We start from the raw sequence: 18,339 nt of genomic DNA, 5'->3' as shown, positions 1-18,339 counted from the left end.
ACAGTAACATATCTCTTTCTTTCCCTTTTACTTAATTGTGAGCAACACACATCTGAAAAAATAAAAAATTTAAATAGAACTGATGTTAAATCCTGTCCCATTTGACTGGTATATCTTAATAAAGCAAATGTGAAAAATTTTATGTCCATTCACATACTGCATATAACACTAATTGTAAAGGTTACTAAATTGGAAAAGAAATGTGTTTAACATGTTATGTCTTTTCAGACAAGTTATTTACTTAAATTTAAATATGAATTTTTGTTACAGAAAAACTATCATAAGGTTGTTGATAAATATTTTGAACATGAAACATTGCATTCAGATAAAACTCTGTGAGAACTGGAATAGAAAATATGAATTCAAGGCAAAGATGATTGATGTAAAATTTCCAGATGTTAAAAAAGAGCTCGCTTATGTACATATATTTCTAGAAATAATGGTACTGACATCAAATTGTGATGTTATTTAGATTCAGTTGGATACACTTAGAAGGCTGATTTAAAAGTATTTTAACTAAAAATACAGTATTTATAGAGGCGCCTGGGTGGCTCAGTCAGTTGAACAGCTGACTCTTGATTTCAGCTCAGGTCATGATCTCAGGGTCCTGTGGCTGAGCCCCGAACTCAGCAGGAAGTCTGCTTGAGATTCTCTCTCACTCTCCTCTCCCCCCATGCACATTCATGCACATGCACATTTTGAACAATATTTACAATAACATCTTTTACAACTAAATAATCTCATAACTGCAATTTTTACATAACTTTGTGTACAAACAGATACATAATTAAAATTTATTTTTTATAAGTGTGAAAGCAAAAAGGTGGAAAGATCACTGTACTTTACTATCTGTACAACTGTCCAAGATATAGAATGTGAGGTGATAATCATTCAATTCAGGTTAATAATAAATGTGAAATTCTTCATGTAGGTTTTAAATGTTATCTTTGTATTTTTAATAAGACTGTATCAGTCAGAGTTCTCCAGAGAAACAGTTCCAGTAGGATATATGTATATATATTGCTTTGTTTTATACAAAATTATATATATAAATAACTGTATGTACATATTATATATGTAATTGTAGTTTAATACAAAAACATTTATTATTATTATTATTATTATTATTATTATTTTAAAAAAGGGATTGGCTAATAGTATTAGGGAAGCTGACAAGTCCCCAGGTCTGCAGGATGAGTCAGCAAGCTAAAGACCCAGGAAAGCTGATGGTGTAGTTCACATCCAAATGTTGGCAGGCTTAAGAATCAGGAAGAATGGATTTTTTAGTCTGAATCAAAGGCAGGAAAAAGCTGATGTTCAGATTTGAAGGCAGTCCGTCAGAAGGAATTTGTTCTTAGCTGAGGGAGGGTTAGTCTTTTAGTTCTATTTGTACCTTCTACTGATTTGATGAGGCCCACTCACATTAGGGATGGCAATCTGCTTTACTTCATTTACCAATTTAAATTAAGTATTTAAAAAAAATTTTGTTTATTTATTTAAGAGAAAGAGCATGAGCAGGGGAGAGGGGCACAGGGAGAGGAAGCAGCAGACTCCCTGCTGAGCAGGGAGCCTGATGTGGGGCTTAATCCCAGGACCCTGGGATCATGACCTGAGCCGAAAGCAGATGCTTAATCGCTAAGCTACTCAGGCGCCCCTACCAATTTAAATATCAGTCTCATCCAGAAACACCCTCATAAGAGTACTTAGGATAATGTTTGATCAAATATCTGGGAACCTTGTGGCACAGTCAAGTGGACACATAAAATTAACTATCACAAGTCCACCCCTTGTCAACTTGGCACCTATACATATTTCCTTAAGCTATCCTTAAGCTCCAGATGAAGACAATATGTCATAATGACACAATCCTAGATGAGTCTCCTAATGCTGTCTTAACCTGGGTTCCTTTTTACCGCACTACAGCCTAGAAACTGTATAAAGCCAGCGAAGTTACAGAACTCCCTTTGTATATTCTGGATCTCTCTGGCACCACTGTCCTTTATTATTTGATGCCTGATGTCTTGAAAACTGTTGTTTAATATATTTTGCCCTGTTTTTTAGTTTGCCCTGTTTTTTAGTTGGTTCAGGGATAAAGAGAAATCTGACCCTCATTAACATATCTTGGTCAAAAGTGCAACTTTTTAAAAGTCTACTTTTTTTACTCTAATTTTATATAGTTTTTACAGTATCACAAAATTGTTCCATGAATAAATGTTTGCAGAACCTAACTACTTACATAAATAACTAGATGTTTTAAGAAATCCTAATTTTTAACTTCACTCCTTCACATAATTCAGCGGAGGACAAGTAAAGTACCTTCAGATTTTTAATATTAACTTGTACAAATTCAAGGTACCTAGGAAAGGTGTTAGGGATTAGTTTTCAAATAAAAAGTGTAATTCTCTAAAGCAAAATGTTTTGGTATATTGATTAGATTTTAACATCAGTTGCCTAGGTTGCAGGAGACAAGAAGGAAGAATAAAACACTTTATTTTGAAAAGAATATATAGTTGATTCTTTAACCACACAAGTTTGAACTACACAGATCTACTTAAATGTGAATATTTAAGATAAATATAGTACTGTAAATGTATTTTCTCTTATGATTTTCTCAACAACATTGTCCTTTCTCTAATTCACTTTATTGTAGGAATATAGTATATAATACATATAATAAACAAAATATGTATTAATAGTTTATGTTGTTAGTAGGCTTTTGGTCAGTATTAGATGGAAATACTATTTTTGGGGAGTCAAAAGTTATATGTAGATTTTTTTTTTAAGATTTTATTTATTTATTTGACAGACAGAGATCACAAGTAGGCAGAGAAGCAGGCAGAGAGAGAGGAGGAAGCAGGCTCCCCGCCGAGCAGAGAGCCCGATGTGGGGCTCGATCCCAGGACCCTGGGATCATGACCCAAGCCGAAGGCAGAGGCTTTAACCCACTGAGCCACCCAGGTGCCCCATAAGTTATATGTGGATTTTTAACTGTGCAGGGGATCAGTGTCTCTAACCCCCATGTTGTTCAAAGGTCAAAAGTTATCCTGCTTCTGGCCTGGGAAAAATTGCCTACATGGCTATAAAAATGTTTGATATAAAATCTTAGTCTCCATACTATGGTGGAATGTGTCATGAAGAGCTTGTACAGCTTCTTTAGATGATAATCTTGGCCTTTATTGTTCTTACCAAGCATAGTACTGTCCAGAAATTGATCAGAATAATTAAGACCAGGGAAAAGAAACAAAAGAAGAAATGAAAACATCAAGAAAATATTACAAAAGCCAAACACCAAAAATAAGAACAAAGGAAAACAGGCTCTGTAACCAGAAGAAAATCATTTGGAAAATTATACAAAGATTTCTCCTTTGGATTTTATGACCATATTACTTAATAAGCAAAATATGACCCATATGAAAGAATCGTGTTAGTTTTACCTCAGCATTATATAACTTTTTTATAGTGGGTATAGGAATTTGTTGGTGTCTGCTGAAATCTATGGTATATTAATACTTACTATGCTACAAATTCTTCATAAATGAATTAGTTATTTGTTATTTTGCAGAGCATGCACTGAAATGAAAACATCCTAAGGGAGAAAATAACTTTAGATTCTATCTTCTGTTCCAACAACAGCTTAAGTTGTGTTCCTGTTCTGGACAAATTAAGAATTTTAAAACTGAGGATTGTCCTCTCTGAGATGTAATGTGTGTTCTGGCTTCAAAAAGATAGAGTATATCAGTCACATATTTTATTATTATTGTTTGTTACTTGGAAAAGAGTAATTTCTGGTAGTCTCAAAGCAAAATGAGATTAATAAATGAGTACTTCCAATTTCTGTAGCTTTCTTCTAATTTATGTCTTTAAGATACTGGTAATATAATATCAGATAATATGCTGTTGTTTTCCTTTACTTTTTACAGAGTTATCTTCTTATGACTATAGTAATAACTTTATTTATTGTCAGTTTTTAGTAGCTTATTAATATTGTTCCCAATGCCAGTATCAACTTAAAGTTAAAAAAATTGTCCACGGGGGCGCCTGGGTGGCTTAGTGGTTTGGGCTGCTGCCTTCGGCTCGGGTTATGATCTCAGGGTCCTGGGATCGAGCCCCGCATCGGGCTCTCTGCTCCGCAGGAAGCCTGCTTCCCTCTCTCTCTCTCTGCCTGCCTCTCTGCCTACTTGTGATCTCTGTCTGTCAAATAAATAAATAAAATCTTTAAAAAAAAAAAATTGTCCACGAACACTAATTTAAAAAGTGAAACTACATCTTTAAATAAATTTGATACTTTTCTTTAAGAGAAAAAAAAATACATGTATGGTCACATTAATGAATTTAAATATGGTTTTTAGATAAACGAATACCTTGTTTACCTAAAATTTTCATAAAATTTTATGTATATATTTTGTTTACATACATCTTGTTTATATAAACATATAAGCAATATTTTTTCATGAAATGTTCAAAATGCAATATTTTTGCGTTTGTATATTCTATACCTGTAAAATATCAGCAGGGTCTTCTTTTGCAGATGCAACCAACAAAGTATGCCCATTGAGGATTCCTTCTGCCAGGAAAAACTTGAAGAGCAAAGAAGAGTAAGTATTATATTTATCCTCTTCTGAAAAAAAAGAAAAAAATTATAGTCAGTATCCTACCATATGCCAAGCACACTCAGATGTTTTAACAATTTTCCTCCTTAAAACAAGTATATAAAATGGGGTAATAATTGTCTTCCTAAAAAGTACAGATAGATAGGCTAAGAGACCTAGCTGGATAGTCTATGGGAAGTGAGTACTTCTAATATAGTTTGATTTCAAAATTATTCTCCATCCTCTACTCCATCTCTGAGATCCACAAAATGTAGAGGGTTACATATGATTATAGAAAAAAAAAAAGGACTTTCTTTTTCTGTTTCAGGCATTGCATCTCTAAAATACCTATTCTTACCTACCAACCAGTTTGTAAACTCACACTTCATTTCTTACATGTCATAATAATTAAGCACTTAAGTGTATGTAGCCTGAAGATTAGTATTTATAAAATTTGTAAAAATAGTATTACTTCTACATTTGTGTTTTAGGTTTTAAATTCAATAGCAATTTAAAACTGAAGACTAATCTGAGAGTTCTTAAATTTGTACTAAATGTTTTCCGAATAAACAGTTCTTTGACCTTTTATTATTCCTTCACCCTCCCTTCTTTCTGATTTTTTATGAAAAAAAATCATACACCAGGTTTCTTTGACAAAATGTGTTAATATTTTTGAAATTTTGTGATATGATATAAACTCAAGTATATCTTTGTTTTCTAATATTATTGATAAGCTACATGCCTACACTTTTTTTTTTAATTTTTTATTTTTTATAAACATATATTTTTATCCCCAGGGGTACAGGTCTGTGACTCACCAGGTTTACACACTTCACAGCACTCACCAAAGCACATACCCTCCCCAATGTCCATAATCCCATCCCCTTCTCCCAAACCCCCTCCCCCCAGCAACCCTCAGTTTGTTTTGTGAGATTAAGAGTCACCTTTCTTTCCTTTAATACTTTGAGACATAAAGAGACAATGGTATATTTACTGAATTATTAAAAAAAAGAGAAGCCTTTATTAATTTATTCAACAAATATTAATTGAATTCCTATGTCAGGCATTGTTAATATCTGTAAAAACCACACTGTTAAAAAATATTCCTAAGAAAGTTTGGACTTGTGGTAATGTTAGCACTGTGCACAAAGCCCCTTGCAGCTTTAAGTATAAAACCTGAATAAAATACCATTAAAAAATAAATATTTAAAGGCACTGCAAAGCAATTAAAAGAAGACATCAACCACAGCAGTTTCCTTTTGAAAGACTGTGATCATGACATGTAAAAACTTCAAGTTTCTGGCGCTTTTTTTTTTTTTTTTTTTGCCAAAACAAAAAAGCTCCCTTAGCTCTGTCAGCTCTAGGTCATATATCCTTTCCAGCTTAAGGTGGCAGAATGTAGAGTTCAGTATTGTCAAAATAGCTGAAACTTTAGGAGAAAAATCCTTGAATTAAGAGTGCTCTGCAAAATTCACCAAATGTGCCCAAATCTGTGGTTGACCACTAAGCTACCAATGCATGAGTGAGAGAAAAATCAGTAAGTAGGTAAGAGAGAACAGTTTAAGTTGAAAGACAACTAAATCTTGTGAGATTTACAAATCTGATGCTCCTCAGAAGGCATGCATTTCCCAATGAGCAGAATCTTGTAATAAAAAAAGTTGAAGTCGGGGTGCCTGGGTGGCTCAGTGGGTTAAAGCCTCTGCCTTCAGCTCAGGTCATGATCCCAGGGTCCTGGGATTGAGCCCCGCATCGGGCTCTCTGCTCTGCAGGGAGCCTGCTTCTTCCCCCACCTCTCTCTCTCTCTCTGCTTGCCTCTCTGCCTACTTGTGATTTCTCTCTCTCTGTCAAATAAATAAAATCTTAAAAAAAAAAGTTGAAGTCTTATTGACTTGACGTGGCAAAGGATAAAACTCAGGGCTGAGAACCACAGAAAGCGTGAGCCACCAAATGTGTGTATAAATTCTGTATAAATATTTGGCTCTCTTCTAAGTTTCTAACAGTAAGGGACAGCCCTGTGTGACCAGGTTAAAAAAGCAAAACCTAAAAGCTGTAAAACTGAGCAGAGATACAGAGATACAATCTGTTGCAAAGTATACGGAAGTGAGAATTAATTTAAAATCAGGCAAGTTAACTGTCTATTAAAACAAAAAACCTGAAATCCTCAGGAAAACAGAATGGAATTCAGAATCATTAAAATGTACTTTTTACAATGTGAAGATTTCAATCAAAAATCAGTGAATATGATCCATATTAGGGAAAACACAATGTACAGAAACCGACTCAAAGTAAAATGTATTCAGAGTATTAAAGGAGGGGCACCTGGCTGGTTCAGTCAGGAGAGCATGTGATGCTTGATCTGAGGGCCATGAGTTCAAGTCCCACGCTGGGTATGGAGCCTACTTAATTAAAAACAACAACAACAATAACAACAAAATGATATATCAATAAGTGAACAGAAAAGGACTATCAACAGAGAATGAGAAACTATAAAAATGAACCAGATAGAAAATTTAGAGTTTAAAATTATTATTCCTTATATGAGAAATTTATTTGGTAATCACACAAGAAGATTGGAGATGAAGAAAGGAAAAAATAATTGATATACCTTAAGGGAGATCAATAGAAAGTAGGAAATCTGAAGAATAGAGAAAAAAATTTAAGAAAACTGAACAGAACATCAGAGACATGGACCAATAAACAGCAGTCCAAAATATGCTTAAGTGGAGCCCTAGACTTTGGGAGACAGTAAGAAACATTCCTTCAAGAAGTGATGACTAAAAATTTCCTAAATTTGATAAAATATTCAATTACAGATCTAAAAAGCACAGGAAGTGTCTCCTAGGATAAATGCAAAAATCCCAAATCTAAGTACCTCATAGTTAAATCTTGGAAGAGGTAGGGAGAAATGGCATGTGACCTACAGTGGTACAATGATAAAATCAACAAGCGATTTCTCATCAGAAACAATAAAGGCTGGAGGATATAATAATTATATATTCCAAGAGTTGAAAAAGAAAAACTTCATCAAAAATTATAAATGTATAAAACATGTTTAAGAATGGAGGTAAAGGGGGCGCCTGGATGGCTCAGTGGGTTAAAGCCTCTGCCTTCAGCTCAGGTCAGGATCTCAGAGTCCTGGATCAAGGATCAGAGCCTGCATGGGGCTCTCTGCTCAGCAGGGAGCCTGCTCCCCACCCCCCTCTCTCTCTACCTGCCTCTCTGCCTACTTGCAATCTCTCTGTCAAATAAATAAATAAAATCTTAAAAAAAAAAAAAAAAAGAATAGAGGTGAAATACCATGTTTATATAGGACAGCAGACCTGTATTAGAGGACGCTAAAAGCTAAAGGGAAATCATACAACATTGTAATCTGCACTTATAGGAAGGAATAAAGAATACAAATCACAACAAATATGGGGGAAATTATAACACTGTATGATCTTACATATATGTACTTATGTGCATGGATGTGTGTATATATGTGTGTATATATACGGGGGGGAATAAATTACTTTGTTCCTTAGAATTTCTTTAAAAGTATAAGTGTTTAAAGCAAAACTGACAGAACTAAGCAAAGAAAGACATAAATTCAATTTGGAGATTTAATTGTACATTTCTTAGTAATTGTCAAAATAGCTAAGGAAGAAAATCATCAAGAAAATAGAAATTCTGAATGACCTCACAGACCACCTTGGATAATATATGATTCCAGAATATATGTTTAGTGCATCTAGAATGTACAACAAGATAAACCATATGCTATTCCAAAAAACAAGTCCCAATATATTTCCAATACTAAAATCTTACTTCAGAAACTGAAATTTTAAAAATTCTATTTATGATCAATTCCAAAAACACAAAATATTTTGGAGAAATTTGACAATACATGTGAATGAATTAGCTCCACAATGAAAAGTATAAAATATTCTGAGAATAAGTAAGAAAACCTAAATAACTGGAGAAGTATATCATGTTTAGGGAATATATGACTCAAATCTTTCCAAATTGATCTACAGATTTAATGGAATTCCAATGAAAGCCCCATAAAATTTTTGGAGAAATTGATAAGCTAATTCTGAAATTTACACAGAAATTCAAAGGTCCTAGAATAACCAAACAAATCTGAAAGTGAAAGTCTATTTCAAGACTTAGAATAAAAGCTACAACAATCAAGGCAATGTGAATTAGCTAAAGGAGAGGCATATAGGTCAATAAAAAAGGATATAGAGTCCAGAAATAAACCCACATAACTGATTTTTTTATAAAGGTGGAGAAAAAATTGTCTTTTCAACAAATTGTCCTGGAACAAGTGAATATCCAGACGCAAAAAACAACAAAAACCTCAATCTTACCCTATACTACAAAAAAACAAAAACAAAAACAAAACCCAAACAAAAAACCCACAACATTTCTATCTTACCTCATACTAATACTCAAATATTATCTTGAAATGGATCACAAAACTAAATATAAAAGCTGAAAAAATAAAACTAATAGTGATTTCTCATTGCTTTTGAGAGAAAGAACTAAATCCTTTCACACGGTCTATATACTCTGTGGTTGCCGCCACACAATGTGTGTAAATAAAAATATTAGTGTTAAAAGTGGTACAACCCTGTCATCTCCCTATAAAAGGACACGATGCTTCTTTTTTTAAATTAGTTTTTCATTTTTTTATAAACATATAATGTATTATTAGCCCCAGGGGTACAGGTCTATTTCACCATAGCACATACCCTCCCCAACGTCCATAACCCCACCACCCTCTCCCAAACAACACGATGCTTCTTCAACAACTTTTCAGTAAAGAATGAAATAAACCTGTTTAATTAGAAAAATAAAAATAATTATTTATAAAATTAAGGAGAGTATTGCATTATTCAGTAAGGGAATGAACTTAGGTAAGGTACTTCATAAACCAGAGAGAGACACCTACAAATAATAAAAAAATACTGAGTGGGGGCACCTGGGTGGTGCAGCTGGTTGAGCATCCAACCCTTGGTTTCAGCTCAGGTTGTGATCTCAGGGTCATGAGATGAGCCCCGTGTCGGCTCTGTGCTCAGCATGGAGCCTGCCTGAGAGTCTCTCTCCCTCTCTAATCAATCAATCAATCCTTTTAAAAAGGAAATTAATTATCATTAATGAAGAGTGACAATAAACTAGACAGCAGAATTTCTCTTTTTCTACCTACATTTTAAATGAGTGAGACCTGTAACTCTTTTCTTATCTACATACAATCCCTAGTGACCTTATCTAGACTCATAGCTTAAATTACTATCTCCAGGAACACCTGGGTGGCTCAGTTGGTTAAGCAGCTGCCTTCGGCTCAGGTCATGATCCCAGTGTCCTGGGATCGAGTCCCATATCCGGCTCCTTGCTCGGCAGGGAGCCTGCTTCTCCCTCTGCCTCTGCCTGCCTCTCTGCTGCCTGAGCTTGCTCGCTCTCTCTCCCTCTATCCCTGACAAATAAATAAATAAAATCTTTAAAAAAAAATTACTATCTCCAGTAGCCATGTTACATCTTAAGTCTGGACCTTTGCATAAATTATTTCACCTTTTTGGCTAGCTAATTCCCTGAAATCCTCCCAGACCCAAAATAGGTAAACTCATCTTTGGAGAAGCTTTCCTAAAGACTGGGTGAGATGACCACAGTGCCCTGGAGCATCTTGTTAACTCCTGCAACAGCATTTAATGGACATATTAAGATGTCTCCATCAAGCAAAAAGATCCTCATGGCAGAGAATTCATCTTATTGCTATATTGCTGTAGTAGGTTCATACTATACATCTAGTAAGTATTTGTATAATTAAGGAAAAAAAATCGAAAATCTATTTTGTCTTATAAATCAGCCAGATATACTGTAGTTTTGCTGAAAACACACACTAGTGTGCATCCACACACGGGCACGCACACACGCACACACACACACACACACACACAAAGTGTGCACACTCTTTTTTTTTTTTTTTTTTAAGATTTTTATTTATTCATTTGACACAGAGAGGTTACAAGTAGGCAGAGAGGCAGGCAGAGAGAGAGAGGAGGAAGCAGGCTCCCCGCTGAGCAGAGAGCCCGATGCGGGACTCGATCCCAGGACCCCGAGATCATGACCCGAGCCGAAGGCAGCGGCTTAACCCACTGAGCCACCCAGGTGCCCACAAAGTGTGCACACTCTTAAATAGTTATTGACCCAATTTTTTCGAAGACTCCTATGAGGCAGGCAAAACTCTCAGAAGAAGATCGCCTATTTAGGGTTTAGTTGAAAATCTAAGCTCTTCAAGCTGAACATCACCATTTTTGTGAAAGAAATTTTGAAGTTGTACACTAAGCATTTAATTAATCTATTTAGTGAATCTCTGTAACACTGGGAAAGCAAAAATGATAAATGATGTGACAGAACTGCCAAAAAGCAAATACAGTTCTGGCCTCAATAGTCTAATTCTTAGCTTGAGAGAGATGGTTGTCCTAGTCTATTCTACAGTAGTGGACCAAACTGACAATAGTATATTTCATTTGAGGACTTACAGAAACTAAAGTATATTCAGAATGAAGTGACCGGGTAAAGGACTTAAAAGCACAAGAAATGGGATATTTAGTTTGAAGAAAAAGAGACCCAAGGGATGCAAGAGAGTTGTCTTCAAATATTTGATGGGCTGTCACATATAAATGGAATCACACAAGAGGTAGAATGAAGCCTAATGGATAGAAACAACAGGAATATCAATTTTTCCTTAATATCAAAGTCCAAAGGAGCTGCCCCTTTCATTGTGCTGAGAATGCTATTAGAGTCACTAACAACTTTCTAATTGTCTATTTTCTTGGAAACTTTAAAATCTTTATCTTATTCTGTCTACTGCAGCTATTACCATGGACAAGTTTCTTCTCAGAACTAGACTCTCCCCCTTTACATGTATCCCCTCTTTTTAAGACACTCTTTGTGCCCAGTTACCCTGTTACTTCAGACATTCTTTATATATGCAAACAGTTTTTATAGAGCTCTTAATTCTGTTGAAACTATAATATGAAATGGTTCTATTTAATTTTTCCAGTTACTACTTTCCCTATGCTATGTCAAATCTTCCTTTTTTCATCTCTTGACATCTAGAGCTAATTCAATTATTTTTTTTTCACCAGTTTGTTATTAAAAGTTGGAACAGTCAAGTTTAAAACTTGAACATTCTGTAAAAAGCTCTTCCACACCCTTTAGCGCAGACTAAGACTTGGGGCTTGAAAGTCTTAGAGGGGTTCTAAAAGAAAGGAAGGTTCTAAAATACCTCTTCCTCAGGCGCCTGGGTGACTCAGTGGGTTAAGCCGCTGCCTTCGGCTCAGGTCATGATCTCAGGGTCCTGGGATCAAGTCCCGCATCAGGCTCTCTGCTCAGCAGGGAGCCTGCTTCCTCCTCTCTCTCTCTGCCTGACTCTCTGCCTACTTGTGATCTCTCTCTGTCAAATAAATAAATAAAATCTTAAAAAAAAATTAAATAAAATACCTCTTCCTCTAAGTCTTCTTTCCAAGTCCTAGTTCTATTGTTGGGAGAGCAGGTGGACAAAAGTGGCAGTGATCAGCTTACATAATTGGCTGTCTGGTTAGGGAGAGATGTCTCTAGCCTCACGATAATCTAGTCTATTTAATATTTAAACCTGCTGCTTTGCAACCTATGACGCTATGGTGGTTTCCATGTAGGTGGTGAATGTGGTTTTGTAGGTGGTGTTCAGTTTCATTGCGGCCACATCTGTCATTGAAAAACACTTCCAAGGTGGAATCTAGGTTTTGGAGGGGCTGGTCAGTAATTCATATTAAACTTCTGCTGTGGAAATATTAGTTACTGCTCTCACTATTTCGACTGTTTATACAATCTATCCCAGAGGGCCTCTCTACCTTTTCTACACCAGACACAAAATGGTGTGGTTGTCGAGAATGCTGACAAACTATAGGAGATTTAAGGCAGGCTTCCCCCAAGGACTCTCTCACCATGTACTACTCACTGAGGCCTTATGGGTTCAGAAGTTTAGCAAGTTGGCTAGGAAACATAGATGCCAGTCTCTGCTTTTTGCAAGCATCTTCAATGTCTGTGTCTGATATCCTTGGGAATTGTATCCTCTTACTTGCCTGAATGAGGGATCATTTTTGAACTTGAATGTTGCACTTCTGCTCTCTCCAGTCCTTGCCACTGACATTTGGTAATAGTGGTGATAGTGATGGAGTTATAAGGAAGTAATTGTGGTAGGTCTTTAGGCCTGAAAGGAGATCCCAACTGCAGGAAAGGGAGAACTTAAACCTTTGCCCCTTTGCCTTCTTTTTCTCACTGTGGGCTATAGTCATCAATTCTGAGGTACTCAACATCTTGTTTAAAATAATAAATAGCCAATCTTGACCACTAACTATATGCTAAACATGCAATGCACTTCCCATGCATTAGTTCATTTAATCCTCATAGTAAGTTGTAAGACAAATGTTATTAATCCCTATTTTACAGGTAAAGAAGCAAAGCACAGGGAAAGCAAGCAGCTTGCCTAACGTGACACATCTAGTAAATAGCAGAGCCGTGATTTGAACCTAGGCAGGCTGATTCCAGAGGCTATCTTTCACGGGATTATTTTCCTTTGTCTATCCCTTAAAGGCTGATGTGCTTTTGCTTTGGATTTCGACTTGTTTTTCTTTTTACTCTAGTTGTTCTTGGTCTTTCCCGGCATCTCAGACCACTGAGAATCTGGTGCAAGTTATATGTTATTTGGAAAATGTACACAGTCATACACAAATTTACATATAATTTCGGGGAATTAACAGACCTCCTAAATTTCCATCTTGGATCCTCCAGGGTCTATAAACCTGGACATTCTGATACATGCCTACGAATGACTTTAACCAAAACATCCACTGAATAAAATACTAGTGAAATAATGTTGAGAAACCCCAAATATTTTTCTCTAGCCTAAATTTAATACTCTTAAAATTCACTATGTTTAAACTGAACTCATGCTTCACCTCAATACTTGCTCTTTCTCTTCCTTTTCTGACTTCACCTAATGGTACTAACTCCAAACTTTCTCGGGCCAAACATCTAGGAATCATCCTACCTCCTGTCACTGCTTTATCTTCCACATATTTAGAAAGCACAGATGTAGAGGGGCACCTGGGTTGCAAAGTCAGTAAAACCTGCAACTCTTTATTTTGGCTTGGATTATGATTTCAGCATGTTGGGATGGATCCCCACAGCAGGCTGGGCAATCAATGGGGAATCTGTTTCTCTCCTTACCCCTCTCTCTTTGCCCCTCCCCTGCTCAATTAAATAAATCTTAAAAAAAAAAAAAAAAAAGCATAGAGGTAGAAATCAACATTCTTGAGCCAGATCTATTAAAAGAGGAAATATGTAGGGAAATGCTGTTTCAGAGCAATCTAAGCATGGCTAGTGAGACATTTAGAATCCAACATATATAATGAAATGCAGAAGTAGAAAAGTTAGGTAGCATTGTTATATCAAAATATGGTAGTAAATTTGTGGTTTAATAGTAACATCATCTCATGTTTCGATGAGAGTAATGAGTAGTTCCATCACTTCAAATTTTTACTTTATTCCTGATGTGCATCCTTCATAATATCTCTTCATTGCTCAAGATACCCCATGACTACCATCACTATAAAGTAACTTTTTTTTTTAAGTTTTTATTTATTTATTTGACAGACAGAGATCACAAGTAGGCAGAGAGGCAGAGAGAGAGGGGGAAGCAGGTTCCCCACTGAGCAGAGAGCCTGATGCCGGGCTCGATCCCAGGACCCTGGGATCATGACCTGAGCCGAAGGCAGAGGCTTTAACCCACTGAGCCACCCAGGCGCCCCTAAAGTAACTTTTATTAGCCAGGCTTTCACAGCATTCATTCCTTCCTTCAAGCATGTATTCATTGTGCCCTTACATGGTTCCCAGGGTCACAGAGCTTACAGTCTACTGAATAAGATACACAATCAGGTATTTTCAATAAGTGTAGTAAGGGCCATGATATAAAGTAAATAAGGAATACTACAGAAGTATACAGAGGAATACTGATTGGCAGTGAGGGTAAGGAAAGCAACAATTAAAGAAGTCTTTCTGGAAGAGACTCTAAGTGAATACCTAAGGGATGATTAAGAGTTAGGATGAGAAAGACAATCTTCATATGATCTCACTGATATGTGGAATTTAAGAAGAGGAAAAAATGAAATAAGATGAAACCAGAGAGGGAGACAAACCATAAGAGACTATTAATCATAGGAAACAAACTGAGGGTTGCTGCAGGGGATGGGAGTTGGGGGTTAGGGTAACTCAGTGATGGATAGACGGCTTGAGGAAAGAGGTGAGAACATGAAAAGAGATAAGCTGAAGTGAATCATCAGTGGTAGGTCATTAAAGGCCTTGTAGTCCAGGCTACAGAGCATGGACCTTATGTTAAGATCGACAAACAGCACAGAAAGGTCTTATGTATATGTCATGATTAGATTTTATATCAGAAAGTTCGTTCTACTTATAGTATGAAAATAAACTGAAGTAAGAAAACACTGAAAGCAATGTAAGAAGCTGTTATAATTTCAGTGAGATTTGTGGATTAGGGTCACAGCAGTAAGAATAGAGAGAAGTAGACTTAAAGTAGAATTAAAATATTTAATTTTAAAATATTTAAAAGGTTAAAAACCTTGGGATTTATTTATTTGACGAGAGAGATCACAAGTATGCAGAGAGGCAGGCAGAGAGAGAGAAAAGGGAAGCAGGCTCCCCGCTAAGCAGAGAGCCCGATGTGGGACTCGATCCCAGGATCCTGAGATCATGACCTGAGCTGAAGGCAGCGGCTTAACCCACTGAGCCACCCAGGTGTCCCAAACCTTGAAATTGAAAGATTACTGGATGTGAGCAGTGTGAGAGACAAGTATCTCATGCAGGTGTCTGGCATGTGTCACTCAGTAGACTGAATCACAGGAAGAGGGACAGATTTGGAGGAATAGGGTAGAATTTGGAGATAAGGGAAGATCAGCTCTAAGACACATTAATTTTGAGGTGCCTATAAGAAATTCCAGAGAAAATATTGAACAGGGAGTTGAATATGATCTGTGTATTTCACTGTAGATCCTATGTATGTAGCAATGACTAGAGATTACTGATTACTTTCATAAAATTACTCCTCTTCCCTCAGCCCCCGTCATTCTAGTTATGGCAGGAACAGAGACCTCCCAGGGAGAGTATGTAGCACTAAAAGAGGGAAGAGGATACCAGTATTTTAAATAGAGGCAAATGAGTCTTAAAAAACAAAAGCAGAGGGGTAGAAAGAATACGAGAAGAGAATGTCTTAACAGATCCAATGGGAGAGAGCATCATCATCTTTTCAGGAAAGAGTGACTAACCACGTCAACTGTTGCAGAGATCAAGAAGAAAGAGACATGAGAAGTATTTCTTGGGTTTAGCCATCAGAAGGTCACTAATGTCTCTGGCTAAAAAGTGGCTTCAGTGATGTTGTACTGCCTGAAGTAAACTGAGGAAGGACCAAAGAGGTAAAGACTAACGAGGCTTGGCTAAAAATGGGAAGAGAAAAAGGGATAGAGGAGTGGGATTAAGGACAAAGAATTTTCCCCTTTAACAAGGAAATAAGGCTTGAAAACAGATTAAACATGTTTAAGTACACAAAGGAAAGAACTAAAAAGGAGGAGGAATTAAAGACGGGACAGTTGATATTGCCACTCCTTGGAAAGGTGGAAGGAGGAAAAATCTAATGTCCAGGTGAAAGGATGATTCTCAACAGGAGAAGGTACAGGACATCGTTCCATGTTGGGGTAGAGGTAAGTACGGAAGTTTGACAGGGGGAATTTGGGTGAGTTCTCATCTGAAGAGACTACTGTTCCCATGTGAAATACTGCAAGTTATCTGAGAAAATGAGGGACAAAGCAGTAATGTTGGATGTTTGAGGACAAGAAGGCTTTAAAAGGCCACTGAAGTTATTGAGAATGAAAAGGAGGTGATGACAGATACAAAAGTTCAGTGGCAAATGATCAAAGCTTACTTGAGGTTGAGGTTGAAAGTCTCCAATAGATGACAGAAATAACTAAGAAGACAATATATGGCAGCAGTGAGATGACATAAAAGGTAGAAAAGCCAAAGGTATAAATCTCACTTTGGGGAAAAAAAAAACACTTTAAAGTAAATTACCACATTTTAGTGTAAAATGATGATTTAATGTCAGAAAAAGCTGCTTGTAAATCTTAGCTACAAAGTGTGTGACTTTGGGCAAGTTACTTGGCTTCTCCCAAAATTCTAATCTCCTGTAAAATATAGACACTCCTCTGATTGCTGTGAAACTAAATGATAAAATACATGTCAAGAGCTTAGCATGATACCCAGCATGCAGTAAATCCTCAATAAGTGTTATAGATTTCTATATAATATTTAATGATAATATTTAAGACATTAGAGTTTGTTTCACATGAAATAGGTATTATACAAAGCAAATTGGGAAGATTTAGAAGGGATAAGAAGAGTAGGAAATTGAATCTACAGAGTAAAAAGGGTATTACAGAGATAAAAGTAACAGAGATGATCATTAGAATAGCTTAATTCTTGGACAATGACCAAAGATAACAAAGAGGTAAAGCATGATGGATTTAGCTGGCCATAAAGTTAAACAAACAAAAATCCCAGGAGTCCTCTGGTGGATGAAAAGTAAACAGCCTCATCTCTGCACACCACAATTTGAGAAGCTGGTCTAAGGTTCTGAAGTTTTACAATTTGAATTGTACAAGTAGGTAGTTGAGGGAAGAGACCCTGGGGAAGAAAGACAGGGTCTAATTCTAAATAATCTCTATTTTAAAAGAGCTCTCACTTCTTTACTACATAAGCATACTGTGTTGATACCACTTCTGTGCATTTGTTAATAAAATTTTCCATGCGAGTACTTTCCTCTCTTCATTTCCCTTCAATTTATACCCATAGTTTGATTCAATTTAAGCCTTTTCTATACCTCTTCTTACATCTGCAAAAACATCTGTATGTATGTACTGTTCATATTTATTCCAATGAATATTGGAATATTTATTCCAATGAATGTGCAAAAAACATCCAGTTTAAGTTCAGAAAGGATAAAACCCAAGATTTATACTGCCTAGCAATGCTAAACACATTGTACGTGCTTAGATGCTTCAGGACAAAAGGTCAGGTGGTTTTACGAAAGAACTGCATGGACACTAGTCTATCCTGTTTCAATCTTTCAACAAGCTTTACTGCCATAAAATAAGTTAAGAAAAATACAGAATACAAGATAGCCATTTGTAAGCTTTTTCTTAAAGAGTCAGAAAATAAGTTTTTTAGACTTGTGAACTGTACATGCAGTCTCTTTTGAAAGTATTCAACTCTGCACCTGTATCACAGAAGCAACCATAGACAATATACAAATAATTAAGCATGGCTGCATTCTAAAAAATTTATTTATAGATACGTCAGTGGACCACAGGCTATAGTTTGCCAACTAATGCATAATAAGGAAAATGCTTAGAATTTATTACATGGTGTAGAAGAAAATGTATAACTGTGATTTCAAAAAAGTTGAAGGCAACCAATGAGAAAACATTACAATATCCTGTGAGAGATATATTGAGTGAGAGTGCTTAGTTTTTGCTATTACATGAAATAATAACAAATTAAAATTGTGAAAAGAGTAGCAGATTCTAAGGTGAACCCCATGATTCCTATTTCCTGGTATTCAAGCCTTTGTAAAATCTCCTCTTTTTGAGTGTGTCTG

At 36.1% G+C, this 18,339-nt stretch overlaps 1 protein-coding gene across 2 annotated transcripts in view; it reads right to left on the bottom strand.

The window, feature by feature from the left end:
• Positions 1-18,339, bottom strand: part of ELP4 (elongator acetyltransferase complex subunit 4) — a 243,826-nt gene that overhangs the window by 211,225 nt on the left and 14,262 nt on the right. For both annotated transcript variants that reach the window (XR_014316313.1, XM_082748867.1), the window contains exon 3: positions 4,497-4,618. Coding sequence is in view for 1 of the 2 variants with exons in the window: in XM_082748867.1 (XP_082604993.1) it covers positions 4,497-4,618 (122 nt within the window). In the remaining variant the exon portion in view is untranslated. The remainder of the gene's footprint in view (positions 1-4,496; positions 4,619-18,339) is intronic.

The sequence above is a fragment of the Mustela nivalis genome (assembly GCF_964662115.1).
Source record: "Mustela nivalis genome assembly, chromosome: 9".
Lineage (NCBI taxonomy): Eukaryota > Metazoa > Chordata > Mammalia > Carnivora > Mustelidae > Mustela > Mustela nivalis.
Note: the sequence above shows the minus strand (reverse complement) of the source record. Positions and strands in the feature narration are given on the sequence as shown.